The following is a 26,093-nucleotide window of genomic DNA, read 5'->3' on the forward strand; positions in this document are numbered from 1 at the left end:
ATCAATTTACAGCCTGCAGAACTAAGACCTTAGTTTTCTTTATCCTGTAGTCCTTTACTTTGATAGTTTCATAAAACACTGATGAAAGCACTTAAAAACAAACCAGAACTTAAATGCCCTGATATGTAAAGGGCAGAAAACATTCTGCTGTACAGAATTCAGCAAGGAATTTAATGAGTCTTCAACCATATCAAGCTCTGCTACACAGGGAGTAATTAACTGCAGTAGGGAACTGCCCTTAATGATGGTAGCAAGAGGGACACCATGCAGGCAGGTGGAGCACTTTACTCAAATGATAATATTTAACTCACTTCTTAGATTGTATTGCCTGCTGCAGGCTGTATACCTCTGGAATAAGTGAAGAGAACAATCCAAAGGTATTTTCTAGGTTACTGTAGAGGAATAATCTCCAAGTTTTTTCCTAGGTGCAACCCAAGACAGATGCCATGACATGCCTGAGTAGCCCCAAAGCAAAACCTCAGGCTAGCTTGGTGCTTTCTAACTGTTACCCAAGGGAAAACATCATGCTTGATTCAATTATAAAGTTTTGCTACAGATTTTCTATGACAGCTGTATCTTATATGCTGGAAAAGTAAACATGACTAATCACATACTGTACAGCCCTCAGTTGTGTTGACACAAATAGAAATAGCAAACTGTCCTGTGTGCTGCCACACCCTCCTCCCCCCGATATCAACACACTGCATCAAAGCTTGAAAAACTGACATCAGCCATTTCATATTCAGTGTTTTTACCTGTAAAACTTAAAGCACTTTGCAGAAATCAAGAAATTAAACATGAGTAGGATTTTTAAAATACATATGCATCTCCCTTCACTGACCAGACCATTTCAAAAGCAACCAAGTGTCCCAGTTATTTTGTCCAAGTCATATTAACTCTAAGGAAAAAACAAAACAAAACAAAAAACCAACAAATCCACCCAAACCACAAACCAAAAACAAACCACAAAACACACACCCTACTTAGTTAAATACTCTGTGTCATCTAAATTTTTAGGTACCCATTCTTCTCGTATGCACACATTTTTAAAACATCTAGTCACATAGTGTGAGTCACAAGTCAGGAAAACTCAAAATCCCATTTTCTATTTTTACGGAGTTACCTGCAGCAGCACCCTGTTTGGACTTTTCCTGATCAAGACATTTATCACCTTCATTAGCTCTGACTTCTCTGCAGTGGGGAACACCTACAGAGCACAGAGCATCCCCTCCTTACCTGTAATGATCTTTCTCTACCTTCCCAGCTGCTGACAGCACTTAGACCCACTCAGAACCTCAACCATGTGCACAAAAGCTGGACTGGGAGGGAGGAGGAGACGCTGTGCACACAGCAGAACACACACAAGCTCAACTTATCTTTGCAAATAATGCTGTCTTACACATGTAAGACATTCAAAACTGTTACCTGTTTTAAATTTTAAATTTTATTTAAATTTAAATTTAAAATAAAAATCAAGTTTAAAGATCAACTTTGAAAACAAAACAGTTAATAAGGGTTCAGGTTAAGTTCAGTCTAAACCAAGTATTTTACTGCACCAAGCTTTACAGAATGAGTTAAGACATCAATATCAGAGAATGCTCTCAGAGCCTTTCAGAACAACAGAAGGAAAGCATTCTTTTTTCTCAATTTGAGTTCTCCAGAAAGTACAGTGTTGGTAACCCAATTAAACTTCTTGACTCACTGACATGCAAAACACTTTAATACTACAGACAAGCTTCATAACTTCAGAAGTCAGAAACATGAGAAAATTTGTTTCAAATGACCATTCATATTCCCATATAGCAGTTCCATACTTTCAGGCCGCACAAACTATTGAAAACTGCATGCCATATTCTGAACTCCTTCAGGTCTTTGACAAAAGAGAAAGTGAACTACCGGTCTAATTAAGTGGTGCTAAGCTTTGACCAAACTAATAGAACCAAATGCGAACTTCTGTCAAGTACCCTCTAATGTTTTGTTAAACATCTGTTTCTCCTACTTCATTTCCTGTTCTTCTTTCTCTCCCTCCCCCACCAGACAGGAAATAGTCTTGACAACAAATGAATCAGCTAGAAGTGGAACTAAGCAGCCATCAGCTGATTCCTCATTGTTTACAGTCACAGACACTTCAAAAAACCTTGCTACTGTTTGCTTCCTAAGTGACCATGGCTGTTCTAACTTCATCTCATTAAAATAAACGTTTAAACACAACAGAACAAGCTTTCTGAAGAGCCAAGTGATGATTTTCATCTTGAAATCCAAAAATCAAAACAAGAAACATTTTACTCAAAGCAACTGAACTCATAACAACAAATTGTAGTTGTCAAGTCACAGGATCCAGCAACCTTCTATTTCTAGGTTTATCTTTTAAAAAAAAGCCACCCAAAGAGAAAAAGCTCTAAATAAAATCCCAAACAGCAATACAAATGCATTTGCTCTTTAAAACCCATCTGGAAAAGCAACAGTATTGTTCATGGTCTATAGCAGCCTCTATATTCTTGTAATGTGCTATTACAATGCCAACTCCACGTTAGTATTAGTGCATTTTATTTCTAAACTTCTCTTCCCTCAAGAAAACCTTACTCCGAAAAAACACAGAGATTGTGAGAAGTATTTCAAGGTTGAGATTAGTATTCAACATAGGCAGTTTCTACAAAAACTGACCTATTTTAGGACTGTGACAGGATTTATATTTTATCAGTTAGGTATGTTTAATAGAGTTTTAACATTCAGTACACCAAATCTTAGCCTCAATTCTTTTGGGCTGCCTATCTCACATTCTACAACAGAATAAAAAAAAAGTTCAGATTAGTATGACGTTTGAGATAGCATGCAAGCAGCTTAAAGTAAACAAAAAAGAGAAAACAAGAACTATGGACAACCAACTCCATAGTAAAAGATTACACCACTACAATTAGTGCAACTACACAGCTCTGAAAGATTTCAAGTGTGCCTCTTACCACAATTGCATGCGGAGAATGCACTAAGGCCTTAAGTTCATTCAGGTCGTTCTCAGCCTGCAGAAATCGGCATAAGAAAAAAAAAAGTATATAAGGAGGATGAATTTTGAATTCTCTCACAGATACTATAAATTTCAACAGTGGTTAATACAGTCCTATAAGCCCTACGTTACCTTATCCCATTCTCCTTCCATGACATGATTGCGGAATTTGGTAGCTGAAGGATGTTCTAAACGACATCCTGACTCTTGCATGAGGAGATCAACAGTCTGGCTGCAGGAGAGATACAGTGTAAAAAAACCCGACCAGTTTCACCCTCACAAATACACCGCCTGCCATGATAACAGTTCACCACACTTTAAAGTAACTTTAATAAAACAAGAATACGATGACCAGATTCAGATGCTTGTTCAAGAAGACGATCTCAGTAGCCTGAGACATGTAAAAAGCTACCTCCACCTAAAGCACGTTGGCAAGGAGCTTGAAAGCTTTGCTGAAGTACCATAAAGTATGTGACTTACCAGCCACCACAAACAGCCAGCCCTGCACAGAAGATAAACTTCATGAAGGAAGATAGAGTCTAGAAAGCTGTTAGTTACTGGCTGCCATCCCCTGCCCCCTCCCTACCTCCCCCCTGAAAGAACAAGGAGAGCTACGACATCTGGCTCAGGCCTAATTTTTTCTTCTTGATCACTTCTTAGAAGACTGGCTCCTTAAAAAAAAATAAACAAACTCACGAACCTGTAGCCCTCCCCCTTTTATACTAAAAATAGCTTATTTACTGTGGTGTCGTCTATGAATAGTCACGAGTTGTTTGCTGCTGTAAACTTGCCTCTTGTGTCAGAGGCAATTTATTTTATGGAATATGTTCTTTATAGTTGATCCATTCTGCAGTGTTTTGAAGACTTCTTTTGTGGCTACATAAGCACTTTGCAGGACTTCTCTACCCTTCTTCCAAAACAATGACATACTGGCTAGCTTTAGCCTTACTCATGAAGTGTTATGATTAAATACTTAAGACTTCCCCTATTCCACCGGGAAATTATTTTCTCTATTCTGAGTTTAAGAAAGGACCAACATTCTCATTTCTTGTTTACAAGTAAGATTATTAGCAAAAACACGTGTCCAACACAATTCTAGAGAGGCCTTCCCCATTTAGAGGGTCAAAAGTTTGCAGAGCGAAACCAAACAGCCTGTTTAAGTGGCAGCTTACTTTGTGTCACTTCCTCGGAGCTGACAAGCCAAATCTTGGAGCTCATCTGCGAAGAGCTTGCCCCCCCACGCCCAGCTGCGGGCTCCATTATGTTTACCAGATAACTTCTCCCCCACTAACACATTTGTATTGATCTGCCCTTATCGGTGTGCAACTCGACTTCCATATTGCCATCCCTGGCAGGGGAAGCTCCCGTCCTGTCCCTTCGCTAGACACGGGCACAGGCTAGGAAAACACAGCTCCGGCTCCATTTTTCCGGGAGCGGGCCTGCCCCACCGCTCTGCCTCGCAGCCGGACGCTGCTCTCCCCTCGCCGGAGACCACCGGGCTGCGACGGGGCAGTTTTGGCCACCAACCCCCCCGCCGGGGGTCCCTTCCTCTCCCCTCCTCCCCGCTTCGGGCTGCCCATCCTCCACGGGACCCCGCGCCGGACCCTCCCCGCGGACGGAGCGGAGGACGGCGGGGCGTGTGCGGGGCTGCCCCGGCCCGGGGGGACCCTCCGCTCAGGGCGCCGCAGGAAGCCAAGGAAGGAGCCTGCCCCCGCCCCGGCCGCGCTGCCCCTCGCCCACCGCGGCCACTTACTTGAGCCCCAGCCCGTGGAGGTGCTGCCCGATCAGCCGGATCACGTCCTCGTCGGACTGCGAGAGCCGCTTCTTCTTCTTCAGGGCACTGCCGCCACCGCCGCCCCCCAGCTCGGCGGCGGCCGGGCCGGGCCCCCCGGCGGCGGGCACCCCGTTGTTGACGCCGAGCCCGCCGGGGCTGCCGCCGCCGGGGCCGCCGCTGTTGGCCGAGGGCAGCAGCCCGTTGGCGTGGGCCAGCTGCTCGCCGGCGGCCGTGCCCGCCGAGGCCTCGCCGTTCTGGGCGCCCAGGCAGCCCAGCTCCGGGCCCTGCGGCGGCGGCTGCTGCTGCTGCTGGCCCCCTCCCGCCCCGTTGGCCTGCATGGCGCTGCTGGCGATGCCGCCGCTGCTGCTACTGCCTCTGAGCGGGGCGGCGGCGGGGGCGAGCCCGGCGGGCACCGAGGGGGACTGGGACGAGGTGAGGCCTGCTCTGCCCGCGGAAGCCCCGGGCTCTCCTGCTCCCTCCACCGCCGCCGCCGGGGAGGCCCGGGCTTTCTTCCGCGGGGGCGGGGAGGCTCCGCCGGTGTCCGAGTCGGAGGAGGAGGAAGCGGAGGCCAGAGTTTCCTCGCCGAGAGCGGCCGTGGTGGGAAGCCGGGGGGGCGAGGAGGGGGAGGCGGCGGGGGCGAGGGGAGGCGGAGCGGGGCCCTGCGCCCGCCGGGGGTCCCGGAGGCAGCGCCGCCGCCCGCTCGGGGCTCCCTCTGGCGATGGCGGCCGCCGCTGCCCTGAGCCCCCGCCCGGCAGCCCCAGGCGCCCGGCCCGCTCCGCTCGCTGCCCGCCGGGTTTGTCTCCTCTCAGCCCAGCTGCACCTAATGGAGTCCGGGCCGGGACGTCACAGGAAATTCCTGCACTGCCCCCTACACACACTTCCGCCGCCCGGGGCCGCGGTGGGCACGGCCCCACGGCTGCCGGGGGGCGGCGGCGGGGCGGCCCCCGGGGGGGACGGGGACGCCCCAACGGCACCGCCCGGGCCGCCGCCCGCCCGCGCGGGGTCCCGCGGCGCCTGAGGGGGCCGGGGCGTCGTGCCCGAGGGGCTCCCGGGGCCCCGGGCGTGTGCCCGCTGTGTGCCCGCTGTGTGCCCGCGCCCGGCGGCGCCGGGGTGCGAGAGGGGCGAGGGTGGTCGTGCCCGAGGCGCGGTGAGTGCCCGCTGCCCTGGCGTGTCCCGGTGGGACCGGCCGTGCCTGTGACACCGTGGAGGTGACCGGGAAAATTCCGGCCTCAGGTAGTTTCCTGATGCAATTTGGACAGGGAGAAATGGGTGCAGACTGAGAGAGTGGAAAATTAGGTTGGGTGCGTGGAAGAAATTCCTTTATGTGAGAGTGATGAGACACCGGGACAGGTGGCCCAGGGAGGTTTGGATGCCCCAGCCCTGGTGGTGTTCAAAGCCAGGTTGGATGGGGCTTTGAGCAATCTGGTCTAGTGGAAGGTGTCACAGCCCATGGCAGGGGTGTTTGGAAGGGGATGATCTTTGAGGTCCCTTCCAACCCTGATTCTGTGATTCTGTGTCTGGGAGTTTTTTAAAAAGGAAAATGCTTCATGAAGTCACATCCTGGTGTCGCACAGGTTGGTTACTGGAAGGTTTCAGACCCGCTGACAGTCTTGTCTGTTGTAGTCACTACATGCGTTGGCATGGAAAAAGGAGGGAATTGGCAGTTTTGCTGTAGGTCTTACAAGAATGTTGGAAGTTGGGTCACATCTGTCAGGACAGGCATTTGTCAGAAGACAATGGAATTTTAAGGGTCCCAGTCTCTGCCCTGTGGTTTCTTCCTGCTAAGCCTTCTGTATGGTGGAAGGCAAACTCAAATCCTGAGCCAATCCTCTGGTCAAAAGTCATGAGATGGGTGAAATCCTGGTCTTTAAAAATAGCATCTTGAAATAATATATTTTATGTTATTTGGTTTAGAGCCTAGAATTTTTATCTTTGGTATGCTCGAACTTTTCTCCAAAACCCAAAGGGAAATAACAAAACTTTTTTTTCCTTATTGAAAGCTGAGGTTAATATCTAATTATCTTCCCCTTTAGAAGCTGAGGTTTAGGAGTACTGGCTTAGGTTAAACGAGTAAGTTTGAACCACAGTGCTTTGTTTTGAGTGGAACTTTGAAAAAGTCTAGCTGAGGGAAACCATGGGCCCAAGACCCGTGGAGAACTCCATGGAGGGACAAAAATGCATGAAAGGAGTGAAGTCAGAGAAGGAGATGAGACCTCATGGAGGCCTGTCCGGCTTAAGTAGATACCTTGGCCCTGTCTAAAGGCTGCAGAAGATATTTGGCTGATAACAGCCAAAGCGCTCTCATGCCAGAGGGAGAGGTTGGAAAGAGCTTTGTCCCTGACCTCTGCCCAGGTGTGGCTGTAGGGTTAAATTCAACATCAGTCTTCCAGAGAGGGGAATGCTGATTTTGTGTTTTTAGCCCACCAACCACTGCTGGAGAACACAACGCGTGTGTTTTAGCCACTTCACTGCTGTGTATACTCTCATTTCCATTGCTCTGTGTTTTCAGCATTCTTGACTTCTTTCTTGGTCTTCCCCAGATGCCATCACTGGATTGGTAATTCAAAGACTTGGGTAAACATGACATGACCAGTTAGAGAGACTAGCACAGACCCTGTGGAAAGTGAACAATAAAAATCAAGACTTGGTTTTCAGGAAGGTAAAGTTGCTCATTGTTCTTTCCTGCTTTATGTCTCAGTGTCCAGAGGAAGGGAATGGTAAAAACCTTTTCCCCACTGTCTGCTCCTGTCGTCCTTTGTCACCTGTAGCTTTCCTAATCATAGAGGTGGTTTTTACTTTTCTTAGGCTTTCTGTAGTCACCAAGAGGGGATCTTGGAAGACAGGTCTGGGGCTGACACAGTCACAGGAAAAAGAGAATTGTGAAAGGGGTAATGACACCATACTTTGTCAGTCTTTCATCAGCTAAGCCGTGATTTGTGTCTGATTCTATTCTGCAGCCAGATTAGGAGGGCAAATTTAATAATCCAAGTAAGTGTGCAGCTTTTTGAGCAATTAGAGAATCAGTTGGTAAATACAAAACATGTCTCACTTGTGACAGATGACCCTATTATAGTAACAGAAGTATGAGCTCATCATATTCAGTCATCTTGAAAGTTTCCCAAAAGTACAGAATTAATGCAACAATTCAGCTATAAAAAATGACAAACTTATAAACACCCAGAAGAGGAATTTTAAGAGAAATTTTGGCAACCTTAAATACAGTTGTAGTACCAGCCATGTTACTGAAGCAGAGGTGTAATACATAACAGTGCAGAATATGTACAGTTCTGACTATATTGTAATCCAGACAACTTCCTATTGTATAGATCCACATGTTTAACACAAAAAATGTTGCAGAAATACTTATTTATTGTGATAGTTTAGAAAACTGAAGAGACCAATCACTCCCTGTCAAAAACAACCAATGAAATTACCAATGTAGAACATTTTGAACTAGTGGTATCTCCTAACTGTAAGAAACCTGTGTTGGGACATTCTAGACTAAATACAAATGCTTGAAAAGCAAGAAACACTTCCATTTTCTAGGTCTGAAAAGTCAAGAACCAAAAAAAACAACCCTTGAATTTATTGTTTATGAGCTGGCTAGAACTAATAAACTTTGGCTAATTTAGGTCTTCTTTTTTTCTTTTTTTACTTCCCCCCCCCCCCATTTTGTTTTAGAGGAGGATGGAGCACATAGTCCAGATCTGAATAATAGGAAGGAACTCTCATTAGGGGCCTGGGTTATTTGATAATAACCATGTGAGGCTGCTTCGGCAGAGCTGTAATACTGCAAAATATTAGAGAAAACCTCGAGAGATGGATTAGCAGTCAAAGCTACATGCTGAAGGTAATGAATTGTTTGATTCTCTATCAGGTGTGTATAATTTCCCTTTTCTTCTGCACCAAATTTGAGGTTACTGGAAACAAACCAACTAGCAACAAAGAACAAAGGAAGAAAGAATAATTTAGAACAATCGCATTTTCCACAGTACCAGCTAAATAAATGCTTGAACAGGCACCTGGATATGCTTGCAACTTCCAAAAAATGAGATAAGGGTGAAAGATAAGCACCTTCCTTAAACAGCATTTCTAGAAATCATTCAGCAGATAGTAAGCAAATTACACTGGTCTGAGATTCCACCACTTCATGCAGAGGAGGATGGTCTGTATTTCAGTAGAGGAGTGGAACATGGAAAGCCAGAACCTGGCTGGAGTTGCAACTGAAGGACCTGAAGGGCAATGTAAAGAGATTCTATGGGTGAATGGGCAGCAAAAGGAAGACGAGGGAAAATGTGGGACTGCTGCAGAACTGGGTGATTAAACTGCCCATAAAGGTCAAGGAAAAAGAAGAGACCTCTTTCATCTTGGACTTCGCTGGAAAAAAACTCTTCCCATCTCCCAAGCTTCTGTGGCTGGTAGCAGGGTTTGGGCAGAGGAGGGAATCTACCCCCAGAAAGTCCACTCTGTCAGTCTGGGCATATACAAGTCCACTGGAACACATCTGAGTGTTGAGGGAGCTGGCCATTTTATTTTGTGCTCACACCCTGTGGCATTTGAAAGTCCATGGCATTTAAAAGACTGCAGGTGGCTGAACAAAGGCTAATGTTACACATTTAAGTTCAGTTGTCAGACTCAGTGTCACTGACTTTGGGCTTAGTGAGCACAGGGAAGGCACAGGATGCTGTTCAACCTTGTCTTTATGGGGGCTTTTGGTAGACTTCCTCAATAACCCTCTAACTGGGGAGGTGTGGGTGGGGTGGGCAGACCGTGTGTGAAAAACTGGCTGTAGCCCAGGCTTGAAGGTTGTGTCTCACGGGTTTGAGGTCTTGACTGCTGCCCCGTTAGGAGGGCTCAGGGATCAATACTGGGCAAGTCTTGTTTGACGAGGGCACCGTGCAGGGGGTGGTACAGAGTGCACCCTCAGCAAGTTTTGTGCTGGTGCTCTTGCCAAGCTGGGGAGATCAGTGGATGCACGGGAGGCCGCCAGGCAGAGCAGGCTTGCCAAGCTGCCAGAGCGGGCCAGTGAGAGCCTTGTGTTGGTCAACAGAGACAAGGGCAGAGTCCTGAATGTGGGACAGGCTATCCTCCCAGGATACTACAGGCTGAGAACCAGCTGCCTTGGAAGTGGCCCAGCAGAAAAGGGCCTGGCCGTCCTGGTGGACAGAAGTTCCTCATTGGATTTCAGCAGCTGCAGGGCTGCATTATGCATACACTCAGCAGGTACAAGCTCTGTGTTCAGCACTGGTGAGGCCACACTGGATATACACTGTCCGGCTTGGAACAGCCGGCTGAGCAGAGGCTGCCGAGGTGGGAGGGGCTGGAGCACACCATGTGTGAGGAAGTGGGCACGGCCACAGCAGGATCTAATTACAATGGGCACCTTACCAGAGGGAATTATAGGGAAGGTGGCACAAGGCTTCTTCCCGAGATGGTCACCAACAGGATGAGAGACCCAAGTGAGAAGCTGCACTGAGAGATATTCCAATTGTGTGTAAGAAAACAAAAGTCCTGAGTGAGAGTGGTCAAGTAGCAGAACACTTTCTCTGAGTGTCTGTGGATTTTCCATCTTTGGAAATAAAACTAGACAGGAAAAGACTTTGAGCAACCTAGTTTATCTTTAAAGATAGCTGTGGAGGGAGCAGGAGGTTGAACCAGTGACCTGCAAAATATGTTGTCCAACTTTAATTTTGGTGTGATTGTAAATATACTTTCTACAAGACTGTCCTGGTGTTGGAGTGCAACAGTGTTGGTGACTGGATAATTGTCATGTTTCAGGGGTTACTGATATTATATCCCAGGGCTTCAGTACAGGCATCATGTTGCTTTGTAGCTGAGCTTGCGTGGTGAGGATAAGGGCAGTAGTGCTATTGTTGCAACTTAATTAAATATTAGGTAATCACACAGTGTCTTCTGTCCACCAAATTCATGTGCGTACACTGATGTTGACCTCTGCACTCTCCTGGGTAAGCACAGCATGGTGTGGTCACAAAAATAAATGTCAGAAAGTGCTGAGGATCCCGTGTGGTACAGAACGTCCTGTTTAACACAGGGTGTGTCGTGCTGTTACATGGTCAGTGCAGTTTCTCATAGGAAGAGCATACATGGCATGGTTTCCCTGTATTTCCGTTGCCATGGGTGTCTCTCTGGATGTGCAGGATGTGATGTGTTGGGAGAACTCAGACGTCCCTGTAAGGACAGATAAAACATGCATGTGCAAGGGGTGTGCTGCCAGATTGGTACTTACTGTGCAACTTCTCTGAGCAAGACAATATTGCATATGCTGTGAATCCGACATGTCAGACTTGCTTTGCATGCAGGATTTATCTGTCTGGGACTATCCTAGAAATCACTGTGCAAAATTTGTCTACGTATCCTGTGATGCATCAGGCATTTTGAGATATATTCAGAAGTTACGTGTAGCCAGTATTTGGAAACACAGTATCCCACCATGTCAGTGCTTCAGTGGATTGCAATGGACAGAATAACAGCATGCTTGGATTTTTATTTTTTTTTCTCCACATCTTGATAGGTGTAAATGTTTAACACTTATGAAATCCCCTTCTGACCACTGTGTGCAGCAGGAGCTGGTAGACACTCCACAGAAAAGCCATGATTTTATTCCATGGAGGTTTCCAAGCTTATTGTTTCTTCTGGTCTGTGTTCCTTAATATTAGCATGTCAATTCCATGTCCAGATCTCAGATGAGTTATCGGTGTTTTTATGTGAGATTAGATTTGTCCTGCTATTGTTGCAGTTATTTTACTTTTCCTACTTGAGGGCTGCTCCCCTGCCTTTTATTTTGTTCTGGCTCTCAAAGCAATTGTTATTTCAGGCTTGTTAGTTGTGTCTGCCAACTCCCACATAGCTCCTAGAGCCTAACCCCGAGTGGGTGACACACCACCTTCTATTGCTTATCCTTGGAGTTAGGACCTGTCTCTCCCAGAATGACATGTACACTTTGCCTTTCTCTAGGCAACTGTGGTGAGCTCTCACACCTGGAACTAAACATTCAAGACCAGGCATGTAGACTGTAGTATCTCATATCCACTCTGGAATGGGCAGAGGGGAAATTATTACGTAATCACCAGAAGATTACATCTTAACATTAAGCTTGTGAATAGCTCCTTGGAGCCCTGCGATTACTTACTAATTTTTTCCCCTTCTTAATCAGGAATATATGGTTTTCCAAGTCCGTATTTAAAAAAGCAAGCGAATCAGACCCTCCTTACTTTGGGCAAAAGATTAAAGGCCAGTGTCATAAGAATGTCATTGCACTATTTAAGTGCCCCTTATTTTAAGGCAAATCATTCTTTTTTCATGTAACTATATCTTTACTTAAAATACAACTTCCTGTACAAGCTCCTCCTTCCTTGTTGGTGTGTAGTATTTACATCAGAAAGAAAGAGCCACAAAATTAGAGAAAAGATTTCTTTGTGTGGCTCCATGCATTTATGTAGTACAAAGTCTTCACCACTTCATCTAATGTTTTCTGGGCTCTGGCACATACTCTCAGACCTAAGACCTCAGGAAATTTCAAATACCTACTCTGATAAAGAACCCACAACACACCACTAGTCCAGCACAAAAGTACTTTTTCTGCATGCTTGAAAAAGAGTCTTGTTCCAGAACTAGAGTGGCCTGAGATGCTGGAGTGGGCAAGAGCATTGCATGGTACAGAAGACTGATCACGCAGGCTTTCGGGAGGACGCTCATGCAAGACACAAGTTCTGTCTAAGGCCAACATCAGGCAGTAACATGTTAAATCCATGTGATCCAATAACCTTTAAACATTGCATTTTGATTTCCAGAAGAGTTTCTTCAGGTCCTTTTCCAAAGGCTCTTAGTATCAGAGAATTTAGGTTTTTTTGTCTTTGGCTAATGTATTTGGGTCTTTTGTACTAAACCAACCTGATTTCTCTAATTGAAAGAGTAACATTCACCAGATTTTCTATAATACTTGGTGTTTTTTGAAGAGGGTACAATCTGTGGAATGGAGGCAGAGATAGTTTTTTACTGAGATGTATTTGGAGCAACTAATATACCTTATTTGAATCTTTGCCTCATAAATAATAAAATAATTTCGAATACATGCAGATGAAACCTTTATGCTTTCATGGCTTCTCTCTTAAAGAAGAGTGCCAAGAGGATTTCTGAAGCATGGTGTGGTAGGTAGGATTTACTGACATGCATTTGGCTGCATTACTCATCACCAGTTGGACTAATGGGCAGGACACCCTAGATATTGTCATTCCTATTTTTATCCAGCAGGACAAGTTAATACAATAGACACAATTTCATCTGTAGAATTTCTGAGGCAGTTCCTCATTTTCTATAAATACCAACACCTTCTTTGTCAGTAACTCTGATTTAATAGTGCTTCTTCAGAGCACCACATCTGAGAGAGGAGTGTGTCCTGCTGGATACTGTCAGTGCTGGGAGGCATGGTGGGAAGTAGTTCCAGCTGGAAGGAGGAAAGGGGAGTTTTGTAAAATTAGCACCAAAGGCTTGATCTTTTAAATATTTCAGTGCATGCATAGATGTTCTTCTGTGGCCAGTACTGTTTACTGCATTTTCACAGCTGGAACCTGGTTTTATGAATTATAACAAATCTGTCACCTCAGAGTAACTAATTATATTGCACACCATGGCCTCTCAAAACCTCACAATGCATCCTGAAATGAGCTCAAGCTTTCTGTCCTAAAAGACAAAGACTCCTCTCCCTGAAGCTAAAAGAATACCCATGTGTTGTTAGGAATCCCCTGCCAAAGATGTGCAGTGCCAAAGACACAGCTGAACAGAACTAATTTCATTTTGCCAGGAGCATTGACACAAATGCAAAGTAGGTAGCTTGATAAATCTGCTTTGCTGTTATTATTGTAACAACAGTGTTAGCAGGAAAACCTTGATAGAACTTTCTTTTTGAAAAACATAGTTTGTGGCATTAATCTAGCCTGACTTTGTACTTCTGTAAGCTAAGCAGCTGGCCCAAGCTATTTTTCTAGGCTTCCTCTGGAGAGGTGGAGGCAGCCACAAAGGTGTTTCATCCCAGATCCTTATCAAAGATGGGATTTGTGGCTTTCTGGTGTCTTGCAGTGACACTGCGGGAGCCTAGCCCAGCGACATTAGAGTACCACTAACTCGTAGGTGAGTAGAGTTAAAAGAGGTGAATTCTGGCCTACATTCTACATTTCTGTGCTTGTAAAATTGGAAATTCAAACAGTGTCACATTGGCTGAGAGATGTCAGCTGTGTGCCACTGACAGCCACAGTGAGCTGTGGCAGTGGAGCCCTTACTCCAGTGTTACTGGGACACCAGCCTGTGGCTCATGGATTGTGGAGCTGTACCATCACATCCCTTCTTGGTGATCTGTCTTCATCTGTCCTCAAGGTCATAATGGCTCCTCAGACTCAGCTGTGGGTGGAAACCAGCCAGACAGGGATGTTCAGGCCGGTGTTGACAGGTCACCTGAAGAAGCAGAAGGTCTCCAAGAACATTAGCAGGAAGGATCCGAGGATGACCTTTGGGGATCTCTGAGGGTCTAGACCTACCACATCTTATCGTGAAGCTTCTCCCAGAGCTATCCATCCTCTGGATCCTTCAGGGTATGCGCATTGTGACTCTTGGGCCTAACTAGAGCCTGTGTGCAGTTCATTAGGAAAGGGTAGTCACTGATGCTTAATTCATTTTGTTACTTTAAAAATATGCGCACTATTAAAATTATTATGGAAATATTATCAGAAGAACAAAAAGCAAGGTGAAAGCTTAAAAACCTTTCTTGGTTAAATGCAGTAAGCAATCTGTGTATACAGAACTGCCAGCAGTTTCTCTTTATTCTTATCTCTTATCCTTTGCAAAAACAAGAAATACAAGTATCCCATCTTGAAAATAAAGCCTTTTGAACAAAACTCTAAAATAGGCACTTTTGTTCACTAAACACATTCATTTTTCATACTCATTTTATAAGGTCAGTTACCCCATAACATATTTGCATGCCTTCTTCAACAATGTTTTGATAGCATTATTTCAGCACTGAGAGGAGACTTAGGATCATCTACTTTATTGTTAAAAAAGTTTGACCATGCAGATATCCTAAAATGTCTGGTATAAACACATTATGACTTCCCTTAAATCTTACGAGTTATTTGATGCTAAAACATCCTTAATCTGTCTTCTACACAGAACTAATATTTTACTCTACATCTTACTTTTATAACATATAAATATTTGTGTTTTATCAATATTGTTAACAAAATATTGATAATGAAATACATTGCAAATATTATGTGAAAAATAAGACTATAGTGCTTCTCATATGTTCTAAAGTTTGTCATAAGAATAGCAATTTTAGCTATGCCTTTCAACATCTTTAATGTTTTTTATCATTTTAGCTATATAACACGACTACTTATAGACATTAATTTAAACTGTAAATAGTTTAATGTGTGGAACAAACCCTATGAATATTTGGTCTGGATTTTTTCAACTAGAAGACAGTAAATTGAGGCAGATTCACATTGTCATGCAACTGCTTCCATGACTTGGCTTTTGAAACAAGTCTTGTTGAATAATATTGCATAGTTATTGCACTATCGAGCATTTTCAAAACATAATTAAAATACTAATTTCTAATTATACCTTCTAGAGTGCTCAGCCTGCTGAATTTTACTTTGAACCTTTGTATTCCTTAAGGAATAACACTAGCAATGTTTCAAAAGGGAGCATTTTCAGGGGCAAGGCAATATAAGGCCTCTGAGATGAGAAATTTTTGCTGCTTGGATAAACATAATCAAAAATAGAATAATAGAAATCATGTCTTCTGTGGTGTTCAACCTGTGCTGATTTATGCTTTATGTTTCTTTATCAGTGGATATTAGACTGATATCAGTCTTCTCATTTCTAAAGATGTTTTTGTTAAGGGTTTTCAAGTTCATCTATCATTTTTATTTGCCGTTACACTGGATTTCTCTTTGTCCAGATCAGACTGAAATTTTTTCTTTCATTTTTTTCCAAGGTTTTCATAGGGAGGAAAGAGGATTGTATTGTTCTGAGTGACACTGGTATGCAAATAAATAACACTGAAACTTGGAAGAGTGTTAATTAAAACTATTATAACCTGACTGACCTGACTTGGCATCATGGTATCTCGCCAAACTGGCTCTTTATTCTTACGCGTGTCTGGTTTGTGTTTGTGGTGTGAAGCTAATGAGCTCATGGAATTGTTTGGCCTAATCCTGCTCTCTTTACACTGCAGAAGTTTTATGTGAGGAGGAACAAGGAATAGCAAAATGAGGTTCACTGGGTATGACTCATGGTGATTAACCCAAGTAATATTTAGTGTAGACTGCTATTTTAATAAATTCAGGTAGATGACATATTGGGCCTGTTGTTTGTTTACCTGAATGAGATTTACATTGTTTTAGGACTGGCTTACACATGTGCATAAGCTCTACTGGCTTCCGTGCACATTTTTTCTGATTCTTACCTGTGTGGGGCCACATAGGGTCCACTGAAACAAATTAGAATTAGTTTAATGATGTAATTAATGAACAATGTAATCAATGTAAACAATGTAAACAATGCTCAGCTTGCTGTGACTTCGGAGCACATTGCCATCATTTTAGCTCTGCAGAAAAAGAGCAATTTGGGTGGTTGTGAACAAGAAGGACTGGAATCTTGACTTAGAGAGGAGTCTCAGTTAAAAGAGAAGCAGATCTTATCTTTACATCTGTATGTGCTACATACACATCAAAAGGCTGTTTCTTCAAGTCTTTGAAGCGAGATGTGTCTAACGATTGTCCTGTTCCTCATTTCCATTCCAGGGGGACGCTGGGCTGTGGGCTGGGGCTGTGGAAGATGCAGTCTCCCTCCTCAGCCCGCCCTACCAGCTGGCTGCTGTGCTCATTACCCGGGGTGGAGCGCCCCAGTGACACAGCTCTCCAGCATCTTGTTTTGGAGTTCCTTGGTAAGAGTGCTGCGCTGAGCTGTGCAGCCGTATCCTGCATTTAACTATAGCGTTACATGACTAATAAGTCAGGTTGTTCAACCAAAGTTATTCAGAATATGTAACACAGATGATGCAATTACCAAACACATGCTGTGAGACCCCACTCCGTGGTTAGTTCTGTATTTAGTAATTGTCAGTGTGGTTTCACATGTGACCAGCACATTCTCAATATGATTTATCACACTGTCCTTTTTTTTGCATCTCCTTTTTTTCATAATTTTTTTGTAATATTTCAAGAAGAATTCCTGGAGGTTATTTTCTCTGTTTCCTGAGGTATGCAGTAGTAGCCACAATCTGACATTACATTTCATTGCATTATTTACAGTACATAAATGCAATGTCTTTAACATCCATGTACCAGTAATCCCAGCAGGCCCAGGCAAACTGAGCCCTACTTTTGTAGATATTTAGTTTGAATTTGTGTCTGTCCATGCCCCTGCAAGCTTACAGTCTAGAAAGAGGAGACAAAATGGAAAGGTAACATGGACAGAACAGGTTAAATAGGGGGGATTCCCCTGTAGGTTCAATCTTAACATTGGCATCAGTCTTTCAAACTGTTGAAAGTTATTGCTGAGAAGTGATGGGAATGGGAAAGGAAAGGCAAATAGTGGCACAGTAGTGTGAAGAGAAAGGGCAGAAAGAATGAATTTGACTCAGAGAAGCTTTTGGTGACTGACTTCATAGAAATACTACAATAGAAAGTGGAGAAAAAGTCCAGTGTCAAATCACATGAGGAGTCAGTCCAGAATTTCCAAATAGGTCGCTGATGTTTGCTGGCAGCTTTTAACTTCAGCTGGAAGAAAAGAGCCTCTTTTCTCCACAAACCAGAATTAATCTGTAATGCTTTTCTCCTCCAACTCAAGTGACTTGTGTTAAGAGGGCAGCTTTCAGACAAGGACCTTGGACCAAGTCCTGTTTGGGTACAGTGGAAGATTTCCAGCTGTATTTTAAAGCACCATTCACCTCTTGTGTCTGAGCTGTTAATTTGCAGTGGGGTCACTCCCAACTTCCAGTACTGCTAGGACATTAATGGTCTAAATAACTGCACCTGCTATGTTAATGAAAGTATGCAGAAAAGCTAGAGTAATTTAGAAAATTAGGCATTGTGTTGGGGTGCCAAGAAGGACAGAAAGGTACAAGTGGCAAGAAGTTGGTCAAAAGAAATGGGGATTTCAGCTCACTTGCTGTATTATTGCCACAGTTTTAGCAGTGCTGCTAATGCTTTCAGTATTTTACTGACTATTCAGCTTTGTAGTTGAATGTGTTGCATAGTGGGAGAGCTTTTTGACTAAGAGAAGGAACTGGAATAATGTTTATTTTTTAAGAAGTCCTTATTATTTTGCTGGCAGGTTTTTAAGATTGTGAGATTTGTTTAAGACAAATCCCTAGGGGAAAAAAAAAAGGTCGTTAGGCATCGTTGGATCAAAAATATCACAGGAAAACAGAACTGGAATGGACTTTAAACAATCCATTCCTTGCTCCAGTCTTCAAACATGTATACCAATATGATTCTTGAGAAATGTTTGTCTAACCTGTTTTTGAAATCCTTTGCAGCCTCCTCAAGCAATCTATTCAAGTCCTTATTATGCCTACTGTTAAAAGAAGCCATTTCTAATGTCTAATCTGAAACTCCCACCTGCAGTTCACACCCATTACTTCTTATCGTGCCATGCTGGGCCTGAAGAACAGCTTAATTCTCTTCCTCTCTGCATCCATCTTTTATGTATTAGATAATGCTTGCATTCTCCTGCATGTGCCTTTTTCTGTGCAGCTGGACTTGGATGAATATAGATTAAAGGGGGGGAAAAATCACATTTCTGGTGGAGACAGTCATTTTAGGTGCTCAGGCAGCAAGTGGCTGAAATGGAGGAGTTAGAAAATGCTGGGCAGGGCAGGGTGATTTGCTTAAGGCAATGTGAGGCTCTAAACATAGTGCATGAGAGAGAGGCTGGTGCCTGCCATGTGTTGCACATCTCTCATGACAGTGCCTGTTTGGCATTTCTGTCTCACTTGCCCATGTCTCAGCCTGCATCTCTCATCCATCACCTGAACTGTGGCCAGGAACCATAGGTACTTCTGTGGAGCCTGATTTTCAGGGACTGGGTTAATTCTCTGCTTCCATTTTCAGTTGTCTCCAGTTTTGAATTCAGAGATGGGTAAGAAAAAGTAGGGAATGAGAAATGTGGCAGCTGGTAACTGCCCCATGCTCCTTAATTCAGCCCTCAAAAGTCATACTCCAAGATACAGGAGATAGCCATGAAACACCTTTCTCCTTCCTTCACATCTTACAGGTCCTGGCAAAGACCCCCCAAACTCTGTTGTCCTGAATTATCCCAAACATGAATCCCTGACTGTTCTTAGCATCTGCTCCAGACCAGTATCCTTTAGCATGGGTATGACGGAGGCTTCCCACGTATCCTGCAGACATTCCTAGGCACTTAGGAGCACAATCCTTTGGCTGTCCACTTTGTCTTCTCCCAAGTGTCCCAGCCGTGCCAGCCTTTCCTCATGGATCATTTGGATCACATAAATGGGGATAGAGTCTCTACAATTGCAAGTTTACTTGGTGCTTGGTTTACTTGGTGCTGCCTATGCTTTGGATGCAGCTCTCCAGGTGTGAGGCACACACGTGGGTGGGTGACATCCTCATCTCATGGGGATTTTGAGAGGTGAACAGTGCTTTGTTCCTTTGGGACTGACAACTGAACAAAGACATGGAGCAGTTCACATGGTTTAAAGCTGTTGTTTGCAAACCTGAATAGTCACCGGTGTCACATTTTCTTTTCTGTGATGAAGAGCATAAACTTACTTTTAAAGTAAGAAAACTCACGTTCTTCTGCTAGTTGTGTGATTCTCAGAGCTGGGACCTGAAGCATAAGGCTATAGTGCTATTTATAATGACAAAATAGTTAGAGTGAATGGGATTCTTATGAAGTGGAGAGGAAGTAATTATTTGTCATGTCAATTAATTTTTGAAAAAGGAAGCCTATGGAAATTTTTCTTTAAGTCCATGAAGTCTAGAATTGCCTCATTCCACTCCAGTAGTGAACTTCACAAAATCCCTTAGGTATCACAAAATCTTACCTGTAGGCTAAATTTGAAAGAGAGATCTCCATTTTGCTACATTTTCTAAAAGAACACAGTTTGTGTTAACTCTGATTTTTTTTTTTAATTGAGGAAGCCATTTTCTCATCTTGGAATGGGAGTGGGTATTAATGTTACAGGTATGAGAATCGATGTTGTCTCTGATGATATGAATCCCAATTGAAATGAACCTGGAAAAGTCCCCCAAGCATTTTCTGTTGATAACTGTGACACCCAGTGGTTATTTAAAGAAGTATAAAAATGTAGTACAGTAAGATTGCAGTGAACCTAAAGGCTGCACAAAACACTGAGGTTTATACAATAAATATGTGCTTTTAGAGTAGTACTCTTTTCCTTGGTGATGCGTACAGATACTAAATCTATTTTAGGAGCAGTGAGGCTTTATTCCATTAGGTTTATGTTTTGCTATATTTAAAACACACACACACGTATATATACACATATATTTATGTATTTACTTGTACAAAGCTTTTTAATACATTGTGAGGCTGAGGTTATAACTCTGATGAAACACTGACAAAAAGTAACTATGAAGTATGAAATGGCTTTTAATTCTTGTTGGTGCGAAGCTGGCTCAGAAGAAGTGTGGGAGATAAAGGAACCTTGTTTCCTCTCCTTTGTTTGCCACTGACTCATTGTGTGGCTTAGAACAAATTGCTTGTGTGCATGGCTGATAAGTGCTTCAGTCAGTCTGTTCATAAGGGTGCAAGGTGTAATTAGTATTAATCGAGGTGGCATTCACCTCTGACTGTTTATGCCAGAGTCAAGAATGATTGAGTTACATGCTGTGTATAATGCCTCATATTTATATTCCAAAGTAATATTACTTTATGAGCTGTGTTTTATTACAGAACACTGAAGTACGGATTTGCTCCCATATACCTGGTAAATGAGAAATTAAACCCTATTGTTTAGGGATCACTGACCATTAAATATTGACTCTTGGTGGCATGTTTAAAATAAAGGAATGCCATCAAAATTCAGAATGTATCATTTCAGTGGACCAAGCAGTAGGTGCCCATTATAAATAGATTACTGTATCTATTGTTTGGGAATGTCTCAGGGAATTGCTGAAGCTTTTTCTTACAGGTAGGAAGAGTTACACAGCAAAAGGAGCAATGTCAGAAGGCATTCACTTGTAAGCCTGGAGATTAGACAGAGCTGCAAAGTCAGTTGCTGCCTAAGGCCCTGTCTTGGCTGCGTTAGCTGTGGTTGTAGCGCGTGTCTCAGCAGTGCTCTTCAGCGCCCCGAGTGTGTGCCCTGTCTTCATCCAGAGCTGGGGTGACATCTGCACTCCCACCCTTTATTCACCTCTACCCTACCCAGCTTTTGTGCAGGGAAACTGCAGCCAGAAAGGGAGAAATGAGGCGTTCTTGCAAGCCCAGCCATAGCAGGGTGAGGAGAGAACCATCACACACACAGAAACACAAGCTGAATGGCTGTGCTACAGCATCACTCTGCAAGAACATCAATATTATCTATTTCACACTAGTTTTTTATTTTTATGATCATGTTTCTTATTTAATAGGATCACATGAAATATCGAATTGTCGTAAAATCCTTAAATACTGAATTCAGGATAAAAATACCTTAAAACAACTGCACATGTTGGAGCTAAACTTGTTTATCATGGAAAAAAATAGGGTTTGGATGTCCTTGTTTCACACCTGCTGCCCCAGCCTTTACAAGGACACAAAGGGATGGAAACAGAAAAGTGAAAATGAAGTAATGCTTGATAAAGTGCATTGTTTACTCTCTTGCTAATGGACTGTCGCCTGTTGTTGTTAACTGCAGGATGAAGACTGCTTTTGTCTTCCAGCTTCTGATAAGAGCAAATGTATGTCATAAAAAGTTGTTGTAGCATAAGAATGTATACTTATGTTTCCTGATATACTAACATATGTATACACTTGGCTCAATCCTGCTTTAGTCTCCAGAAGGAGATGGTGAACAGATCTTTTGCCCTTTAACCTAGCCCTGAAATATGGATTTGCAGAAATTTGGGGTTGCTTGGTGTCTCTTCACTGTTTATTCTATACTCAAATGACTTGAATTCTGGCTCTGGGTCATTGATGCCTACTGTTAGTTTGGGTTTTGAATTATAAATAGCTCATTTCAGTCCTTCCACTAGTTTGGCTGGTTGATTGTGTCAGCCTTAAAAAGTTTGGGTTTATTCCTCAAAGGCTGGAAAAATCATGTTAGAAACCAGTTTGTCTTCTGCTTTGTTTATAGCCTATTTTGCTAGCCAGCATAAACAAAGCCTAGGGCATTTTGCCATCCTATTCTAGACAGGATGTCCAGTAAGTGGAGTAAGTGCAAAGTCTTTTGTTTACACTGTGAACTGAGTTTGGAGTTTTTTGCTTCCCTGTTCTGGATTCTTTATCCTGAAACTGATCTCTTGTCCTATGAGGAGAAAATTACAATTTACACTGTGCATATCTGCATTTTTAGGTAAAAGATATGTAGTAGGTAGAAGAAATGTGTCCCAAAACTTGGATTACAGGAAAAAGACTATGCTGAGAGAGGAAAGAAGTCTGTCATGTATATTGATATTTACCTTAGTTTCTGCATTGGGAAGAGCACACTTGAAAGACATGGGTAGTGATGTGCTTTATCCCTTCCCACACTCTGGGGCTTGGCATGCCCTGGAAGAGAGTCTCCCAGTAATTGTTATTAATTGCTATGATACAGCACTCCAGTGGCTCGTGAAGTGTCTCTGGTGTCTCACTGAAATGGAATGTTTCAGATACAGACATGAATATCATAAAAGACACTTTTCCCAATAAAGCTACACCCCTGCTGATTAGCCAGTGCCCTGAGGTCTTGTGATAATAAGATCTGACTTAAACCTCCCCACTCATCCCTCTGCACGCCTCCCTTCTGTGTCAAAGCAGCTCTTCCAGCACTCAAGTTCATTTCAATAGTTAAAATTTGTCTCTTTGCTCTCAAGAACATTGAGGTCTGGCTCTTTGCGACTGGTGGCTGGTAGACATGTACCTTAATTTATTAATTTCAGGTAGAAAAACAAGAAAAGGGGAGAAAGAAGAGAGCTTAGGAGTGGAAAAATAGCAGGAAGGTGACTGCAGGAGCAGCCCCACAGCCGGGTGGTAGCAGGGTGAGCCACAGTGCTCTGTTGGGAGATCAAAACAAGTGGATCCACCCTCATAATCTTCTTCTTGCACAACCCCTGACATGGCTGTGTGTGGCTGTGTTTCACGCTGAATAGAGGTGAATAGAGGACAGACCACTGACTTAAACTTCAGAGGAGATAGAAATGAATTTTTAGACAGTCTCTGCAGCCAGTTCAATGAGTAAACTGACAAATATAAAGGATGTAGTAAGTAAGTTGATTTTGGATCAGGGTGCAACTAATTTAATAGTTACCAGACCAAACTCCTGCCTTCTGGTGTTTTGAATTCTGAGGTATGAAAATAAAATGTGTGAAGTACAAAATAGGATTTCTAGATGGTGGGAGTGAGCAAGATTTTATTAAGGATGATTGTTTAAATACTGCTACAGCAGATGTAATACAGATCATACCATCTCACTAAGTCACAGGAGTTCAAGAGTTGAAAATGGCCATTTAAAACTTGTGTATATAAATAAGTGTCAGAGAAACAATAAATTCTTTTCTCTTGAAACTGAAAAACTTTCTCAGGCACTACAAATGACAGAATCTTCATCTTATTCACCAATAAGCCTTTCCAGAGCAGTCAGTGACTCACAGATTCAATGTCAGTCTTAAAAGCCTTCCAACCTAAGGAGAGTATGAAATGATGAAGCATGCTCTGTTGCACATCTGCTTGAAGTACAGCATAATGCTGTTTTAGCACCCATGATTTCAGGAATACAGGCCCCAGTCTCCAGTCACTGAACACCTCTGTTGTGGCAAGACAGGACTGTCCCTTTTCTGTGGAGATGTTTGGGTTGGTTTGGTTTGGTTTTTTTTCTTTTTCCATCTTCAAGCACAGATAGCCAAGGGAGGAAGTAACTGACTGATTGATTACTTGTGACTACTGAATGAAGGCCCCTTTAGAGAAATGTCTTTGAGCTTAAGCAGACAAAGTCATCACTTGATAGCATGTGGATTTGCAGTAGGAAATCACTTAAATAGATATTCTTCCTGGAAAAGTCCTGTCTGCTGCTTTGCAGTAGCTCAGACAGAGCTCTGTGCTTTGCTTCATCATCACATACATTGTGTAGTCCTGTAGGAGTGCAAAGAATGGGCAAGAGACCAACAGAGAAATTTTTAAAAGTTAGTGATATAATATCTTGGCCTTTGATTATAGCAGGATTTCAACCCAGCTGTGCTGGAAATATGTTCTGTTGGTTTGGACAAGCCATTGCATCCATTGGCACCTCATGGCCCTATTTGATTTAGGCCAGAAGTTTCATTATTAGCTTAAGCCAATCTGAGACTGTACTGCTGCCAAAGGGACATTCCTCCCCCTCTTACACCAGACCAGGCATCCACATGACCATACAATAAACTGATCCATCTGAAAACCAGCCCTGGGGGGTAGAAAAGACAGAGAGATTACTTTTTTAAGTCAGAAAGATAAGCAAGAAGCCAGAAGGTTGCTGGGGCTTATGAAATGGGTGGACTGGCAGCAAGCAGCTAGGGGGATGCAGAGGTGAGACAACCACCTCTGAGGCAGTGGGATCAGCAGGTCAGCCTCATTTGAATTTGTGTGCAGCTGCTGCAGTGCTGAGTGCATTAGAGGGGTTGTGCTTCAGCTTAGCTCTGGGCTTGTCCCATGCAGGAGCCTGCTGAACTGGGTGTGCTCCTGGAACGTGTCTTCCACTTCAGCTGATAACACAGACTTGTGTAGATGTACCCAGTGTGTACCTGGAGCCACCACTGGTACTCATATTTTTTGAGATTTCGAGGTGGTCCCATCATATGGAAGTATTTAGAGTCTGTTTAAAGTCTCCTGTTTGGGGTTGAGAGGCAGGAATATAGCAGAGCTGGTGCTGAGCAAGGAAAGAGAGATCACAGGGATTTCATGTGGTTTTGTCCCCACAAGAAACTGAGTCTTTTCTGTGGTCCTGGTTTGAAGCGATGGAGGTGAGCCAAGGCTGAAGCTCACCTCTCTGTGTGGTTCCTGTTGGCCATGGTGCACTCAATGTTTTTCCTCTTTGTGATCATTCCCAACACAGAGCTCTGCTCTTCTGAGCTCCTGGGTGCTTCCAAAGCAGCCTTTGAACTCACACTCTAGTTTAAATGTGCCTTTTTGAACAGTATCCTTATTTTGCCCTCTGGGGGTGTTTTGTGCAGTTCAGTGTGTTTAATCACTTACTCATATTTTTCATGGGTCACTCTGGTAGTAAAAGACAGCAGGGGGCACCAAATCTGCATAATTCTGTTAAAATTGCAACATCTAGGTCCATGCTCATAGAATTTAACTTCTTACACATGCTTTCAGTTTAACGTTTGTCATTTCATTCTAGCACCGATATTTTCTAAGATACCTTCTTGCTTCTCAAGAGTTGCAGTGGTGGAAGTGTGGGTTGAATTTCCACAAAAGAATACATTTGGCCAGTAGCAGACTTTCCTCCTGCCAGTTGTCATCCCATTTCCTTCCCTAGTTAGTGCTGTAGGCTCCAGAGGTCATGCCCAGAAGATACTCTCTCTAATACTTAATTCAGGAAGCTGTTTGTATCTGCAGAACTGGATTAACTGAAGGCTTTGCTTTTCAGCTCCAAAGTATCCTGATATTTGCCTTGTGAAAAGATTTTGTGCTGAAATCAGTGTTCGACTATATAAAGAACTTCTCGATGGCCATGCAAATTGTTTTCAAGCCTAGAACAAGTGATGTAACTGCCTCTATTCTTTTGGAGAAGCTGGAATTCAACTGTCTTACACATTTTTAAGAAAAAATCCTCTGCAAAATAAAAATTAAAATATATTCTCTCATGGTTCTTTGAGTATTGGTTTAAAAGTAATCTGTGAGGATGGATCTGATTCTAAAGCCTTCCTAAACTGAGTGGTTCATACTCATGAAACAGCTGTGGGTTCACTCAAAGTAACCCCTTTGTAAACCCTACATAACACGTAAGTATTATTTGTTATTTGGAAGTGCTCAGGATTAGATCCTCATTTGATAACATACAAAGAAAAGTAACATTGCAGTTTGACAGACACTTTGAGAAATCTATTAATTGTGAGCTACTAGTAGTGTATTTCTGTAACACCCTCAAGCCTT

At 43.2% G+C, this 26,093-nt stretch overlaps 2 protein-coding genes across 3 annotated transcripts in view; one reads left to right on the forward strand and one right to left on the reverse strand.

Moving 5' to 3' along the window:
- The window catches only part of WDR26 (WD repeat domain 26), a 31,672-nt gene extending 26,306 nt beyond the window's left edge, over positions 1-5,366 (reverse strand). Inside the window, exons 1-3 of the mRNA XM_063391112.1 lie at positions 4,755-5,366; positions 3,134-3,233; positions 2,961-3,017 (exon numbers count right to left, since the gene is read on the reverse strand). Coding sequence (XP_063247182.1) covers positions 2,961-3,017; positions 3,134-3,233; positions 4,755-5,113 — 516 coding nt within the window. The 5' untranslated portion in view covers positions 5,114-5,366. The remainder of the gene's footprint in view (positions 1-2,960; positions 3,018-3,133; positions 3,234-4,754) is intronic.
- Positions 5,127-26,093, forward strand: part of CNIH3 (cornichon family AMPA receptor auxiliary protein 3) — an 84,725-nt gene continuing 63,758 nt past the window's right edge. Inside the window, exons 1-2 of one of the 2 annotated variants that reach the window (XM_063391115.1) lie at positions 5,127-6,008; positions 7,316-8,327. In XM_063391115.1, the coding sequence (XP_063247185.1) occupies positions 5,127-5,987 (861 nt within the window). In that variant the 3' untranslated portion in view covers positions 5,988-6,008; positions 7,316-8,327. Of the gene's footprint in view, positions 6,009-7,315; positions 8,328-26,093 lie in introns of those variants that run through there. The other variant, XM_063391116.1, reaches the window with a different exon arrangement.

Source organism: Prinia subflava, chromosome 2 (assembly GCF_021018805.1).
Source record: "Prinia subflava isolate CZ2003 ecotype Zambia chromosome 2, Cam_Psub_1.2, whole genome shotgun sequence".
NCBI classification, from domain to species: domain Eukaryota; kingdom Metazoa; phylum Chordata; class Aves; order Passeriformes; family Cisticolidae; genus Prinia; species Prinia subflava.